General features: G+C 37.6%; 1 protein-coding gene across 1 annotated transcript; it reads left to right on the top strand.

Moving 5' to 3' along the window:
• The first annotated feature begins 17,245 nt into the window (after positions 1-17,245).
• LOC113906029 (olfactory receptor 5T2-like) lies at positions 17,246-18,166 on the top strand. The gene has a single exon (XM_027564051.1). The coding sequence runs from the start codon at positions 17,246-17,248 to the stop codon at positions 18,164-18,166; it is 921 nt and encodes a 306-aa protein (XP_027419852.1).

Genomic DNA, 18,166 nt, shown 5'->3' on the forward strand with positions numbered 1-18,166 from the left:
AAGGACCAAAAGCAGCTACGATAGGATTTGAGAATTTAGTAGTCTTTTCCCTTGCTGCTAAGTCACATCAGTCATGTCCGACTCTGTGTGATCCCATAGATGGCAGCCCACCAGGCTCCCCCGTCCCTGGGATTCTCCAGGCAAGAACACTGGAGTGGGTTGCCATTTCCTTCTCTAATGCATGAAAGTGAAAAGGGAAAGTGAAGTCGCTCAGTCGCGTCCAACTCTTCACAACCCCATGGACTGCAGCCCACCAGGCTCCTCCGTCCATGGGAGTTTCCAGGCAAGAGTACTGGAGTGGGTTGCCAGTGCCTTCTCCCTTAGGAGCCACAAAATGAAGAGCCTAATGGTTTGGTCTACCTTTGTGATGCTCTAAATTTATTCCCAGAGTGGTAGAGAAACTATTTCTAGTGAAATATTTACTCCATGATTAAAATCATCAGGGGCAGAATGATACATTTTTGACAATAAAAGTTTTATATTTAAATATGTAATACTATTTAGGGAGTAAATATGTTTGTTAAAAAGAAAACTGGAATATAACAAAATTCAAAGAATGATATGAAAAAAAAAAAAAAACTGTTGTAACAATTTAATGAATTCCTCCCAATTATTTTTGTCATGGAGTACTTATCTGTATGCCTCTAGATTTGCATAATCACTATCATACTGTATAGTAAGTATCCACTCTCATTTTATAACTAAGTGAAAGTGAAGTCGCTCAGTCGTATCCGACTCTTTGCGACCCCGTGGACTGTAGCCCACCAGACTCCTCCGTCCATGGGATTCTCCAGGCAAGAATACTGGAGTGGGTTGCCATTTCCTTCTCCAGGGGATCTTCCCAACCCAGGGATCAAACCCAGGTGTCCTGCATTGCAGGCAGGTGCTTTAACCTCTGAGCCACCAGGGAAGCACTAAAGCCACCTCAAAAACCATGATAAATGCAAAACTATGAAGAGAAAGTTTTTCTTACTTAATATTTTCTAACACTGAAACTCATTTTGTTCATTTTAGTGCTTTTCCTGATTTCAAACTATTCTTATACCATTCATTGTGTCATGTCAGAAACCAAAGCATGATCTGAGATTTTTTAAATCTCTCTTAATTTAATGATGGTATAGCTTCATTCCCTAATTTCATTATAGTTTTAACTATGCTATATATATACACACACACACATGGGCTTCCCTGGTGGCTCAGATGGTAAAGAATCTGTCTGAAAAGCTGGAGAATAGGGTTTGATCCCTGGGGTGGGAAGATCCCCTGCAGAAGGGAATGGCTGTCCATGCCAGCCTTCTTGCTTGGAGAATTCAATGGACAGGGAGGCTGGAGGGCTACATTCCATGGTGTTGCAAAAAGTCAGACATGACTGAGTGCCTAACACTGTCACTTCCATATATATACAGATAGACAGACAGATTATACACACACACACAGACACACACACACATATATATTCCTTTTTCCCTTAATCTAGAAAGATAGAAAGTACACCAGGGATAAATACAAGGACATTTTGGGGGAAAAAAAAATATATATATATATATATATATGGACATTTAATCATAACTCTGAACAAATAAAATATATTTCTGCTTCTTATGCTTAACAAGAAAAGCGTGGCATGTTTTTCTCTTAGAAAGGGAATAGCAAGGCAATATTAAAGCACAGAAATAAAAAATAGATACCTGATTTTATTAGCATTAAATGAATATAAAATCTTGAAATTATCTACAGAACAATATATATTCAATACAAGTGAAAATTAAAATATATATACAATTAGAACCACAGTAAATGTAAGGAAGTTTCAACAGTGAGGATGTTTCATACAATTATCAAAATCTGAGCGTTGTAGTTATGATGCATGGATGAAAACCCCTGGTCAAGAAAGAAAGGGAAATATAATCAGTTTACTAATTTTCAATAATGATAATGAAATATCTTGAAGGCAACTAATCTGACTCACACTCTGTGCTTAGAAGAAAAAAATTGATGTTAAATTAATAAAGGGAATGAGCGATGAGTTAAGACAGTATCCTCAATAAGTCCCTAAAGTAATACATAGTATGTTTCATCAGTTGTCACTTACAATACATTATAAAGTAAAATATTTTATTGTAAAATGAAGTTTTCTGGCATCAGGCACCAGTAATACATATCTGAGAAGAAAATTAAAAATTTAAACAAAACATGTATACGTGTACTCACAGATCCCTTCACATGAATTGTCTTCAATTATCCCAAAACTGAGGACCAATTATCACTACAGGAAGTTTCTTTTTGATATATGATACAAAAGAAGTCCTAAAAACTTGACTCCAATTATTTAAAACCATACGGACAAATACAGATCTACATACATTCACTTCCATATCCTAACCACTAAAGGAAAAAATCATTTTAAAAAGCCTATTAATCTCTATGCCATGTTTAATATACCAGCAAGCAATATTTTTGAAAGAATTCTAGATAGAATTTTTAACTGAACTAATGTTTTGGAGTGCTAATATACACAGGATGGTCCAAATTCCAAGGCAAGTTATAAACATGATTAAGGAAGAATCACTGATCTTAATAAATCTATTACTTTGTTTCCACAAGTCAAAAAGTAAAAAGAAAACATGTACTTAGGAGGTGGTCCTAAGATGGTGGAGGAATAGGACGGGGAGACCACTTTTTCCCCACAAATTCATCAAAAGAACATTTAAACGCCGAGTAAAATCCACAAAACAACTTCTGAATGCTGGCAGAGGACATCAGGTACCCAGAAAAGCATCCCATTGTCTTCGAAAGGAGGTAGGAAAAAATATAAAAGACGAAAAAAAGAGACCAAAGAAGGAGGGACGGAGCTCCGTCTGGGAAGGGAGTCTTAAAAAGAGAGAAGTTTCCAAACACCAGGGAACACTCTCAGTGCCGAGTCTGTGCCGAGCCTTGGAAGCACAGAAGGAAACATAATAGGGAGGAAAAATAAGTAAATAATTAAAACCCATAGATAAGGAGCCCAACTGTAACTCCCCCATCGGAGAAGCAGCGCAGACGCCTGCACCTGCCACTAGCAAGCAGGGGCTGGACAAAGAGGCGCGGGCTCCATTGTTTAGAGTAAGGATCGGGCCTGAATGCCCCCAAGGGTAATCAGAGTGAACTAATTTGGGCTAGCAAACCAGACTGTGGGATAGCCACCACGTGAAAGGCCCTAAGACACTGCCAGGCCCTCGCACAGAATAAAGGGCAGAACAGAACTAGCTGGCTGCAGACCATCCCCCTCAGGTGACAGGCAGCCAGAGCCAAAAGAGGGCAATTGCAGTCCCAGAGAGACATTATCTACCAAAATGCAAGCAGGCTTCTTTGCTTACTAAGACTTCTTGGGGTTCTGGACAGTCATCCGCCTGAGAAGGTGCACTGGTTGTACACCCAGAAAACCGAGCGGCAGAGAAGGGAGAGGCATAAGTCGCAGTGACCGCGCTCGCCAAACACCTCATCACCCCAGCTGCTCAGAGCTGGGAAGGGCACAAAACGCAGGCCCGATGGAGTCTGTGCCTCTGAGGACTACCCAAGTGCCTGAACCTGAGTGGCTTAGACCTGGGAGGTGCATACAGCCAAGGGCCGGCCTTGGACGGTTCCCGGTGGAGCAACCTAGAGCCTGAGCTGTGTGGGCAGGGAGGGTGCACGCGCCGTGAGTGGGGGCAGGCCCAGTGTGGCTGAGACACTATGAGCTCACGCCAGTTTTATTTGTTTGCAGCGTCCCTCCCTCCCCACAGAGCGACTGAACAAGTGAGCCTTTAAAAAAAGTGTCCACCACCACCCCCTTGTGTCAGGGCAGAAATCAGACACTGAAGAGACCAGCAAACAGAAGCTAAAACAGAGGGAACCACCTTGGAAGTGACAGGTGTAATAGATTAAAACCCTATTGTTAGTACCGACTACATAGGAAGGGGCCTATAGATCTTCAGAAATATAAGCTGGACTAAGAAACTATCCGAAAATGAACTGACCCCACACTGCCCACAATAACACCAGAGAAAGTCCTAGATATATTTTTACTATTTTTATGATCATTCTTTCCTTTTTTTTCCCTTTCTTCTTCTTCTTTTTTTTTCTTTTTTTAACTTTTTAAAAATTTTAAGTCCTCTATTACTCCTTTAATTTTCATTTTTATAACCTACTTTTACTTTTCAAAAAAAAGACTATTTTTTAAAGCAAACTTCATATATATATATATATATATATATATATATATATATATATATTAATAACTTTGTGACTTTGTTTTTTTTTTTCTTCTTCTTCTTTTCTTTAATATTGTATTTTTGAAAATCCAATGTCTACTCTAGAATTTTAATCTTTGCTTTTTGGTATTTGTTATCAATTTTGTACCTTTTTTTAAATTTTATTTTTAAACTTTACATAATTGTATTAGTTTTGCCAAATATCAAAATGAATCCATCACAGGTATACATGTGCTCCCCATCCTGAACCCTCCTCCCTCCTCCCTCCCCATACCATCCCTCTGGGTCGTCCCAGTGCACTAGCCCCAAGCATCCAGTATCGTGCATTGAACCTGGACTGGCATCTCGTTTCATACATGATATTTTACATGTTTCAATGCCATTCTCCCAAATCTTCCCACCCTCTCCCTCTCCCACAGAGTCCATAAGACTGTTCCATACATCAGTGTCTCTTTTGCTGTCTCGAACACAGGGTTATTGTTAAGAAACCAATCTTCAGTACCTATTTTTACTTGGGAGCAAGATTACTGGCTTAACTGCTCTCTCCCCCTTTGGACTCTCACTTCTCTCTACTAGGTCACCTCTGTCTCCTCCCTCCCCCTTCTCTTCTCTACCCAACTCTCTGAATCTCTGTGTATTCCAGACAGTGGAGGACACTTAGGGAACTGACTACTGGATGGATCTGTCTCTCTCCTTTTCATTCCTCCCATTTATCCTCCTGACCACCTCTGTCTCCTTCCTCTCTCTTCTCTTCTCTGCGTAAATCCATGAACATCTCTGAGTGGTCCAGACTGTGGAGTGCACATAAGGAAGTGATTACTGGCTAGCTTGCTCTCTCCACTTTTGATTCCACCTCATCTCATTCGGGTCACCTCTAACTCCCTCTTCCCTCTTCTTTTCTCCATGTAACTCTGTGGACCTTTCTGGGTGACCCTCACTGTGGAGAAACTTTTCATCTTTAACCTAAATGTTTTATCAATGTTGTTGTATAGAAGGAGAAGTCTTGAGACTACTGTAAAAATAAGACTGAAAACCAGAAGCAGAAGGCTTAAGTCCAAATCCTGAGAATATCATAGAACACCTGACTCCAGGGCACATTAAGTGATAGGAGCTCATCAAATGCCTCCATACCTACACCGAAACCAAGCACCACTCAAGGGCCAACAAGTTCCAGAGCAAGACATACAATGCAAATTCTCCAGCAACACAGGAACACAGCCCTGAGCTTCAATATACAGGCTGCCCAAAGTTACTCCAAATCCACTGACATCTCATAACTCACTACTATACACTTCATTGCACTCCAGAGAGAAGAAATCCAGCTCCACCCACCAGAACACCGACACAAGCTTCCCTAACCAAGAAACCTTAACAAGCCACCTGTACAAACCCACACACAGCGAGGAAACTCCACAATAAAGAGAACTCCACAAACTGCCAGAATACAGAAAGGCCACCCCAAACTCAGCAATATAAACAAGATGAAGACACAGAGGAATATCCAGCAGGTAAAGGAACAGGATAAATGCCCACCACACCAAACAAAAGAGGAAGAGATAGGGAATCTACCTGATAAAGAATTACAAATAATGATAGTGAAAATTATTCAAAATATTGAAATAAAATGGAATCACATATAAATAGCCTGGAGGCAAGGATTGAGAAGATGCAAGAAAGGTTTAACAAGGACCTAGAAGAAATAACACCTGTGGCGGATTATTTTGATATTTGGCAAAACTAATACAATATTGTAAAGTTTAAAAATAAAATAAATTTTTAAAAAAAGAAAAAAAAAAGAAAAATTAACCTAAAAAAAAAAGAGAGAGAGATCTGTACCTATAAATACAAAACGTTTACAATGAAAAAAAAAAAAAAAAAGAGTCAATATATAATGAATAATGCAATAAATGAGATCAAAAACACTCTGGAGGCAACAAATACTAGAATAATGGAGGCAGAAGACAGGAGTAGCAAAATAGAAGACAGAATGATAGAAATAAGTGAATCAGAGAGGAAAAAAAGAAAAACGAATTAAAAAAAAGAGGACAATCTCAGAGACCTCCAGGACAATATTAAATACCACAACATTCGAATCATAGGAGTCCCAGAAGAAGAAGACAAAAATAAAGACCATGAGAAAATACTTGAGGAGATAATCATTGAAAAATTCCCTAAAATGGGGAAGGAAATAATCACCCAAGTTCAAGAAACCCAGAAAGTCCCAAATAGGATAAACCCAAGGCAAAATACCCCAAGACAGATACTAATCAAATTAACAAAGATCAAACACAAAGAACAAATATTAAAAGCAGCAAGGGAAAAAACAACAAACAACACACAAGGGGATTCCCATAAGGATAACAGATGATCTTTCAGTGGAAACTCTTCAGGCCAGGAGGGAATGGCAAGACATACTTAAAGTGATAAAAGAAAATAACCTACAGCTCAGATTACTGTACCCAGCAAGGATCATTCAAATATGAAGGAGAAATCAAAAGCTTTACAGACAAGCAAAAGCTGAGAGAATTCAGCACCACCAAACCAGCTCTCCAACAAATGCTAAAGGATATTCTCTAGACAGGAGACACAAAAATGGTGTATAAACTCGAACCCAAAACAATAAAGTAAATGGCAACGGGATCATACTTATCAATAATTACCTTAAACGTAAATGGATTGAATGCCCCAACCAAAAGACAAAGACTGGCTGAATGGATACAAAAACAAGACCCCTATATATGTTGTCTACAAGAGACCCACCTAAAAACAGGGGACACATAAAGACTGAAAGTGAAGGGATGGAAAAAGATTTTCCATGCAAATAGGGACCAAAAGAAAGCAGGAGTAGCAATACTCATATCAGATAAAATAGACTTTAAAACAAAGGCTGTAAAAAGAGACAAAGAAGGACACTACATAATGATCAAAGGATCAATCCAAGAAGAAGATATAACAATTATAAATATATGTGCATCCAACATAGGAACACCACAATATGTAAGACAAATGCTAACAAGTATGAAAGGAGAAATTAACAATAACACAATAATAGTGGGATACTTTAATACCCCACACACACCTATGGATAGATCAAGTAAACATAAAATTAACAAAGAAACACAAACTTTAAATGATACAATAGACTAGTTAGACCTAATTGATATCTATAGGACATTTCACTCCAAAACAATGAATTTCACCTTTTTCTCAAGTGCACATGGAAACTTCTCCAGGATAGATCACATCCTGGGCCATAAATCTAGGCTTAGTAAATTAAAAAAAAAAAATGAAGTCATTCCAAGCACCTTTTCTGACCACAATGCAGTAAGATTAGATCTCAATTACAGCAGAAAAAATGTTAAAAATTCCAACATATGTAGGCTGAACAACACGCTGCTGAATAACAAACAAATCACAGAAGAAATAAAAAAAGAAATCAAAATTTGCATAGAAATGAGGGAAAATGAAAATACAACAACCCAAAACCTATGGGACACTGTAAAAGCAGTGCTAAGGGGAAAGTTCATAGCAATATAGGCATACCTCAAGAAACAGGAAAAAAGTCAAATAAATAACCTAACTCTACACCTAAAGCAACTAGAAAAGGAAGAAATGAAGAACCCCAGGGTTAGTAGAAGGAAAGAAATCTTAAAAATTAGGGCAGAAATAAATGCAACAGAAACAAAGGAGACCATAGCAAAAATCAACAAACCCAAAAGCTGGTTCTTTGAAAGGATAAATGAAATGGACAAACCATTAGCCAGACTCATCAATAACAAAGTGAGAAAAATCAAATTAATAAAATTAGAAACTAAAATGGAGAGATCACAACAGACAACACACAAATTCAAAGGATCATAAGAGACTACTATCAGCAATTATATGCCAATAAAATGGACAACGTGGAAGAACTGGACAAATTCTTAGAAAAGCACAACTTTCCAAAACTGAACCAGGAAGAAATAGAAAATCTTAGCAGACCCATCACAAGCACGGAAATTGAAACTGTAATCAGAAATCTCCCAGCAAATAAAAGCTCAGGTCCAAAGGGCTTCACAGCTGAATTCTACCAAAAGTTTAGAGAACAGCTGATGCCTATCCTACTCAAAATCTTCCAGAAAATTGCAGAGGAAGGTAAACTTCCAAACTCATTCTATGAGGCCACCACCACCCAAATACCAAAACCTGACAAAGCTGCCACAAAAAAAGAAAACTACAGGCCAATAAAACTGATGAACATAGATGCAAAAATCCTAAAAAGAATTCGAGCAATCAGAATCCAACAACACATTAAAAAGATCATATACCATGACCAAGTGGGCTTTATCCCAGGGATGCAAGGATTCTCCAATATCCACAAATCAATCAATGTAATACACCACATTAACAAATTGAAAAATAAAAGACATATGATTATCTCAATAGATGCAGAGAAAGCCTTTGATAAAATTCAACATCCATTTATGATAAAAACTCTCCAGAAAGCAGGAATAGAAGGAACATACCTCAACATAATAAAAGCTATATATGACAGACCCACAGCAAACATTATACTCAATGGTGAAAAACTGGAAGCATTTCCCTTAAAGTCAAGAACAAGACAAGGGTGCCCACTCTCACCACTACTATTCAACATAGTTTTGGAAGTTTTGGCCACAGCAATCAGAGCAGAAAAAGAAAATAAAAGTAACCCAAATTGGAAAAGAAGAAGTAAAACATACACTGTTTGCAGATGACATGATCCTCTACATAGAAAACCCTAAAGACTCCACTAGAAAATTACTAGAACTAATCAATGAATATAGTAAAGTTGCAGGATATAAAATCAACACACAGAAATCCCTTGCATTCCTATACACTAATAATGAAAAAATAGAGAAATTAAGGAAACAATTCCATTCACCATTGCAACGACAAGAATAAAATACTTAGGAATATATCTGTCTAAAGAAACTAAAGATCTATATATAGAAAACTATAAAACACTGGTGAAAGAAGTCAAAGAGGACACTAATAGATGGAGAAATATATCATGTTCATGTATTGGAAGAATCAATATAGTGAAAATGAGTATATGACCCAAAGCAATCTATAGATTCATTGCAATCCCTATCAAGCTACCAATGGTATTCTTCACAGAGCTAGAACAAATAATTTCACAATTTGCATGGAAATACAAAAAACCTCGAATAGCCAAAGCAATCTTGAGAAAGATGAATGGAACTGGAGGAATCAATCTGCCTGATTTCAGGCTCTACTACAAAGCCACAGTCATCAAGACAGTATGGTACTGGCACAAAGACAGAAATATAGATCACTGGAACAAAATATAAAGCCCAGAGATAAACCCACACACCTATGGACACCTTATCTTTGACAAAGGAGGCAAGAATATACAATGGAGAAAAGACCATCTCTTTTACAAGTGGTGCTGGGGAAACTGGTCAACCACTTGTAAAAGAATGCAACTAGAACACTTTCTAACACCATACACAAAAATAAACTCAAAGTAGATTAAAGATCTAAACATAAGACCAGAAACTATAAAACTCTTAGAGGAGAACATAGGCAAAACACTCTCCGACATACATCACAGCAGGATCCTCTATGACCCCCCTCACAGAATATTGGAAATAAAAGCAAAAATAAACAAATGGGACCTAATTAACCTTAAAAGCTTCTGCACAACAAAAGAAACAATAAGCAAGGTGAAAAGACAGCCTTCAGAATGGGAGAAACTAATAGCAAATGAAGCAACTGACAAACAACTAATCTCAAAAATATACAAGCAACTTCTGCAGCTCAATTCCAGAAAAGTAAATTACCCAATCAAAAAATGGGCCAAAGATCTAAACAGACATTTCTCCAAAGAAGACATACAGATGGCTAACAAACACATGAAAAAATGCTCAACATCACTCATTATCAGAGAAATGCAAATCAAAACCACAATGAGGTAGCATTTCACGCCAGTCAGAATGGCTGCAACCCAAAAGTCTACAAGCAATAAATGCTGGAGAGGGTGTGGAGAAAAGGGAACCCTCTTACACTGTTGGTGGGAATGCAAACTACTACAGCCACTATGGAGAACAGTGTGGAGATTCCTTAAAAAACTGGAAATAGAACTGCCTTATGATCCAGCAATCCCACTGCTGGGCATACACACTGAGGAAACCAGAAGGGAAAGAGACACGTGTACCCCAATGTTCATCGCAGCACTGTTTATAATAGCCAGGACATGGAAGCAACCTAGATGTCCATCTGCAGATGAATGGATAAGAAAGCAGTGGTACATATACACAATGGATTATTACTCAGCCATTAAAAAGAATACATTTGAATCAGTTCTAATGAAGTGGATGAAACTGGAACCTATTATACAGAGTGAAGTAAGCCAGAAGGAAAAACACCAATACAGTATACTAACACATATATATGGAATTTAGAAAGATGGTAACGATAACCCTGTATACGAGACAGCAAAAGAGACACTGATGCATAGAACAGTCTTATGGACTCTGTGGGAGAGGGAGAGGGTGGGAAGATTTGGGAGAATGGCATTGAAACATGTGAAACGTCATGTATGAAACGAGATGCCAGTCCAGGTTCGATGCACGATGCTGAATGCTTGGGGCTGGTGCACTGGGACGACCCAGAGGGATGGTGTGGGGAGGGAGGAGGGAGGAGGGTTCAGGATGGGGAACACATGTATACTAATTAAATAATTTTCTATTAAAGAAGAAAAAAGAAGAAGAAAAAAAAAAGAAAACAAGAAATCCTTGCCCCCACCATGCAGACATCAGGTATAAAGAATGGAAAAGGAAAAGTGGCTCATCCTGCTACTGGGAAAACCAGGAGTAAGATCCCCATATAGTACAGGAAAGAGAATCAGAGCCAGCCTTTGCCTCTCAGCTAGAGAAATGGCTGTATGAAGGAAGGGGTTTCCAGCAGTGGAGGTGGAAGGCAGTGAGTCAACTACAAGAATGGCAAGAAGACAGACTCTGAAGCTAGTCAGCCTCTATCCAATCCTGATTCTAATATTTCCCAGCCTTCTTACCCTGGATAAGTTATTTTGCTCTCTGAGCCTCAGTTTCTACATCTGTAAAATGGGAATGATGATATTTTTACCTTGTAGAGTTGTTGTAAGGATTACATGAGCTGACACATAAGAAAGTGACTAGCACAGTGTACAGTAAACAACAGCTATGATAAAAAAATAAATAAATAAATAAAAAGCCTTTCTGCCCCTGCATTATGCCTTTCCCAAAATTAGAATGGCAAATCATCTTTTCTGAAAATTAGCCCAATCATGAACATCCTTTCAAAAAAAAAAATCAAAATTAAAAGTGTCTTTAAAATTAGAATTTATAAGTTTTATTCTGTGATTCAGTACACCAAAACCAAAAAACTTTGACTGGTGAACTTTTTAAGCTTAACAAAGGAAATTTTAAAGAATTAGCATCAATTTCTTAAATAAAAATATAGAATGGTAAATAAAAATGTGTGGAAACATCAATAAAATAAAATACTAGTGTATTTGTTTAAGTTCTCCTGATACTCTGGTAGGTATAAATTTCTAGTAAACTTTTATGTCTCTGTTCTTGCCTGTAGAGCAAGAAGAGTTCATGAATGAAAGTGTGTTTTATTCCAATTTATGTCCCATTAGAAAATTTATCTATTTCACTATAGGGCACTGGGTTCATGATAGAGAAAAGTATGAGGTTTAGCTACTGTGCAGCCCCATTGACTGTAGCCAACAAGGCTTCTCTGTCCATGGAACTCTCCAGGCAAAAATACCAGAGTGAGTAACCATTCCCTTCTCCAGGGGATCTTCCTGACCCAAGGATACTAACCTGCATATCCTACACTGCAGGCAGATTCATTACCACTGAGCCACCAGGGAAGCCTACCACTGAGGTATAACATATGTAAACTTATATGCATATTTAATGCACTCCTCTTGAAGAATTGGGGGAAGAGTACATCCATGAAAGCATGACCACTATCAGGGCCATAAAGATATCCTTATTTCTCAAAGTTTCCTCTGCCTCTTTTATTTTTATTATAATTTTATAATAAAAGCACTTAACATAACATCTACCTTATTAGCAGCTTTGAGTATACAAAACAGAATTATTAACTATAGGGACTACACTGTATAGAAGATCTCCTGAACTTAATTTAACTTGAATAACTGAAACTTTGTATGTTCTGATGATCGCTTTTCCATTTCTCCCTTCCCCAGTCCCTAGAAACCACTATTCTTCTCTCTTTGCTTCCATGAGTTTGACTGTTACAGATAACTCATATAAGTAAGATCATCCAGTATTTACCTTTCTGTGTCTGAATTATTTCACTTAAAAAATGGCCTCCAAATCCTTCTATATTATTGCAATGTCAGGATTTCCTCCTTTATTAAACTTGAGTAATGTTTCAGTGTTTGTATATGTCAGTTTTTAATCCATATTTCCATAAATAGACATTTAAGTGGTTTTTATATCTTATTTATTGTGAATAATGCTGCAGTGAACATGGGAATGCAGTATCTCTCCAAGATTCTAATTTCATTTTTTTGGTGTAAATATCCAGAAATGACTGGCAAATGACATAGTAGATTTAATTTTTTGACAAACCTCTATAACGTTTTCCACAGTGGCTGTACCAATTTCCTTTATATCATCAATGCCCAAGGGGTTCTTTCTCCATATCTTTGCCAACACTTGCTGATTTTTAATTCTTCAATAATAGCTATCCTAACAGTTCCAAGGTTATATGCAATTGTACTGTTGATTAGAATTTGATAAAATATCCATACTACCCAGGTCAATGAAAGATTCAATGCAGTGCTTATCAAAACAACATTGGAGTCATCATGCATCCTGGTTTCAAAATATGTTACAAAGCTACATTATTTGAACAATATAGTATTGGTATAAAGACAGACACATAGACCAACAGAACAGAATAAAAAGCTTGCATATTAATTTACATATATTTAGTCAATTGATTGGAGAAGGCAATGGCACCCCACTCCAGTACTCTTGCCTGGAAAATCCCATGGATGGAGGAGCCTGGCAGGCTGTAGTCCATGGGGTCGCTAAGAGTTGGACACGACTGAGTGACTTCACTTTCACTTTTCACTTTTATGCATTGGAGGAGGAAATGGCAACCCACTCCAGTGTTCTTGCCTGGAGAATCCCAGGAATGGGGGAGCCTGGTGGGCTGCTGTCTATGGGGTTGCACAGAGTTGGACATGACTGAAGCGACTTAGCAGCAGCAGCAGTCAATTGATATTTGACAAGAGTGTCAACAATACACCAAGGGAAAAGAATAATCCCTTTGGCAAATTGCATTGGGGAAGCTGGGTATTCACATGGAAAAGAATGAAGGTCAACCCTCAGCTTTCACCATGAATGACAATCAAAAGACTTAAACCTAAGACCTGAACTTAAAAAACTAGCAGAATATATAAGGGTAAAACTTCATGACACTCTACTTATTAATGATATCATGGATATGACATGATAAGCACAGGCAACAAAAACAAAATTAGATAACTGAGACTACATCAAACTAAAAATATATACAGCAAAGGAAAGATCAAACAGTAAGAAGGCAACTTTCAGAATGGGAGAAAATACTTGCAAGCCCCTTGAACAGATGTTTTCTTCAAAGTAGATACACAGACAACAGGTTAGTATGAAAAAATAATTAATATCAATAATTATGGTGGAAATGTAAATCTAAAATTTTGTTATAAATCAGGGACCAAAGGACTCTATTTATTCAACAAATATTAGCATGCATTCAATCATTTCAGGACTGTTTTCTTTTTTATTGAGTAAATTGTCATGTTGCTATTTTGATCCAGGAGGTAATTAGGACATATTCCCCTTGGAGAATCTCCTGTGGTTTCATCAATAGTTGAGCAAGTGGATATAAGCATTTTGAGCTACTTTTATTCACACTGTACCTAAACCTGCCTTTGCTGATCCACAGGTAAGAGGAAACTTCAGGTCATTTGCAGAATAACTTAATATTTGCAGAATAATAAGACATAGTATCAGATATGACATGCAATCCTGTTAGCTGTTGCCTATCCCATAGGTGAATAAATACAACAGAGAAGATAGAAGACATTATATGATTTTAGTTAAATGAGGATGTGTGTATTTGTGCTCAGTTGTGTCCAACTCTTTTCAACCCCATGGACTGTAATCCACCAGGCTCCTCTGTCCACAGAATTTCCTAGGCAAGAGTACTGGAGTGGGTTGCCATTTCCTCCTCCAAGGGATCTTCCCAAAGAGGGATCGAACATGCACCTCTGGCAACTCCTGCACTGGCAGTCAGGTTTTTTACTGCTGCACCACCTGAGTGTATTCTTTTATTTACTTGACAGATGACAGATCGGTTTAAGCCAGAAACAACCATGAAAATGTCTTATTCAAAAAGCATTTGTCCTATCAGACTATCTGAGGGATTATCTTTTGCTATAAAGAGGAAAACAATTATCCTTTTATTTTTGCCTTTGTGATGTACAAGCTACATCGATTACTACTGCTTCAGAATGTTTCTCTAGATTTAATATTTAGAAAAATCTTTGAAAAATGAACCTCCCTGGTGGCTCAGATGGTAAAGCATCTGCCTACAATGTGGGAGACCCAGGTTCAATTCCTGGATTGGGAAGATCCCCTGGAGAAGGAAATGGCAACCCACTCCAGTACTCTTGCCTGGAAAATCCCATGGACAGAGGAGCATTGTAGGCTACAGTCCATGGGGTCACAAAAAGTTGGACACGACTGAGTGACTTCATTTTTTGAAAAATGCACATCAAAAAGCATGTTTTATTTGCTGGAGAGGTGAAGAATGAGGGGAAAGGACAGATAGGGAGTTTAGAATGGACCTGTATACACAGCAATATTTAAAATGGATAACCAAAAAGGACCTACTGTGGAGCACATGGAATTCAGCTCAATGTTATGTGGCTGCCTGGATGGGAGGGGAGTTTGTAGGAGAACAGATACATGTATGCATATGGCTGAGTCCCTTTGCTGTCCACCTGAAACTATCACAGCAACGTTAATTGGCTATAAACTTATAAAAAATAAAAAGGTAAATAATAAAATAAATAAAATTCTCAGAAATGGAAAGTTTTATTTCACTGAGAGGAGCAAGAGGCAGGTCAGTTTCAGAAAGAAGCCATGGTATTACAGGAGGTGGTGAAAAATGATGAAAAGTGGATGCATCGTGGGGGATACCTGGGATTGGATCTGGGCTCTGACAGTTCTGAGAGCTTCTATAAAGGGGAAATAAAGTAACATGTACAAAAGCCCATCACTGTTGCATGTGCTCGGTGCATGGCTGTTATTATTTTTCCTCTTCTTTGCAAGCTTTGTGTTTCAAGATTGGATCAATATTTTTGGAATATTTACCTTCTATTAGCATTGTATTTTTAGAAGAAGCTTTACATTATTTTAGAAGTTGACTCTGTATTATTAAAACCTTTGAGAATCATAGTCATTTTCTCTTTAAAATTCTGAGTCCTTTCAATATATTCTAATATTGACTAGGTTATACCTAGTATGATTTTCATTTTGGCATCCAGTAGAAAAGCCTGTTTGCAGAGAAATGGAAATGGAAACCCACTCCAGTATTCTTGCCTGGAAAATTCCATGAAGAGAGAAGTCTGGGAGGCTACAGTCCGTAGGGTCCCAAAAAGTTGGACATGACTGAGCACACACACACACACACACACACACACACACACTTAACATCATAAGTCTTTCACTATCTAAACTTAAACTCACTGTAACATAGAAAATAGAATTATGTGATATGTGTGTGTGTGTTGGTATTACCAGAATACAAAATTTACAAAGCTTCCTTACTCTCTAAAGAAGATACCAGAGGCATGAGTGAATAGGGGAATCAAAATCAAAATCAAATTATGATACATTGCATTTCTTCCTAGCAGAATATTGTTTTGGTATGTATTAAAAATCACAAAACAAATACATGACAAGTAGATAAGGGACAAAATATCTGGATCAAGGATCTGATCACATATACTGTAAAATTATTAGTTATAGTATTAATTTTGTAATCCAGCATTTGCTAATGTTTTAAAAATATATACATTTGGTGATCAAAGTTCAATTATATGGTCATCCCAAATGTGTAACCAAACAAGACATATTTAAAGGAAATTGTTTTACATAGTTATATTTGTTGCTTTGCATATTTAATTAGCCTGTGTGACTGTGTATTATTTTATCTGCTTGAGCATGTACATGTCTTAGTACTTTGAAGAAGGAAAACTTTAGAGAGCAATATTAACATTGCCCATGGCTCTTAATCATGAGCCTGGCCTGTGAACAAATATTTTCAGTTTCCTAATCCTGTGTTATTTGTCTTGAATGAACTATATCATTGAAATGATATTAAGAATCATAATGGGGCTAATCATCTTGTGAATCAAACTCCCATTTAAAAATAATCATTCTAATAGTATCAGAAATACTAATGTTCTGATTCTACAGTTGACTAGATAGTAATTGCAAGCCATTTTACACAATAACTGAAAGTTGTGGAATGCTGCTATTCTGTTCCAGGGATCTGTACACTGATATGCTATCTTATGTGTTTGGATATCAGAGGAAAATTATATTTTATTCAGTCATTTGGTGCATTTTAATGTGATTTAGTATGAGGACAGATAATAGAATGCAGTGACACATTAACCAGTTAACCTGATGGTTTTATAAATTACATGGATACAAGAAGTAAGTGAACACACAAATATTGGTATTTGATTCTCCAGTGAGCAACATGGACACTTTACTCACTGCTTTGTCACGTCTCCTGATCAACAACTCCGAAATGAAACATCTCCCAAAATAAATATGAGAGCATATGTCAAAATCCTTTAAGCCACATTACTGAGTCACAATGTTTTTATTATTTTGTAGTAAATGAATTGTAATTTTATGTTAAAATTTGTTCCATGAGGAGTCACCATGAAGAATACCTCTGAAGTTACTATATTTGTACTGAAAGGTCTCACAGATAATCCTGAAATACAATTTATCTTATTCTTCCTGTTTCTAGCAATTTATCTCTTTACTTTGATTGGAAATTTAGGACTAGTTATATTGGTCATTGGGGATTGCCGGCTCCACAATCCTATGTACTATTTTCTGAGTGTGCTGTCATCTGTTGATGCCTGCTATTCTTCAGTAATTACACCAAAAATGTTAGCAGATTTTATGTCAAAAAACAAAACCATTTTGTTGTCTGAGTGTGCAGCACAGATGTTTCTCTCCACTACTTTTGGGACCACAGAATGCTTTCTTCTCGCTGCAATGGCATATGATCACTACGTGGCCATCTACAACCCCCTCCTGTATTCAGTCAGCATGGCACCCAGAGTCTACATGCCACTCATCATTGCTTCCTATGTTGGTGGCATTGTGCATGCTACTGTACACACAGTGGCTACTTTCAGCCTCTCCTTCTGTGCCTCCAATGAAATCAGACATGTCTTCTGTGACATCCCTCCCCTCCTCGCTATTTCTTGCTCTGACACTCACACAAACCAGCTTCTGTTCTTCTACCTTGTGGGCTCCATTGAGATAGTCACTGTCCTGATTGTCCTGATCTCCTATGGCTTCATTCTGTTGGCCATTCTGAGGATGCATTCCGCTGAAGGGAGAAGGAAAGTCTTTTCTACTTGTGGCTCTCACCTGACTGCAGTGTCCGTTTTTCATGGGACCATCCTCTTCATGTATGTGAGGCCAAGTTCCAGCTATGCCTTGGACCATGACATGATTGTGTCCCTCTTTTACAGCGTTGTGATTCCCATGCTGAATCCCATCATCTATAGTTTAAGGAATAAAGATGTAAAAGAGGCAATGAATAGAATGTTCTGGAAAATTTGA

This window comes from Bos indicus x Bos taurus, chromosome 15 (assembly GCF_003369695.1).
Source record: "Bos indicus x Bos taurus breed Angus x Brahman F1 hybrid chromosome 15, Bos_hybrid_MaternalHap_v2.0, whole genome shotgun sequence".
Lineage (NCBI taxonomy): Eukaryota > Metazoa > Chordata > Mammalia > Artiodactyla > Bovidae > Bos > Bos indicus x Bos taurus.

Excerpts from the sequence above, each read along its gene's own strand:
- LOC113906029 (XM_027564051.1), top strand. The coding sequence starts at position 17,246 with ATGAAGAATACCTCTGAAGTTACTATATTTGTACTGAAAGGTCTCACA.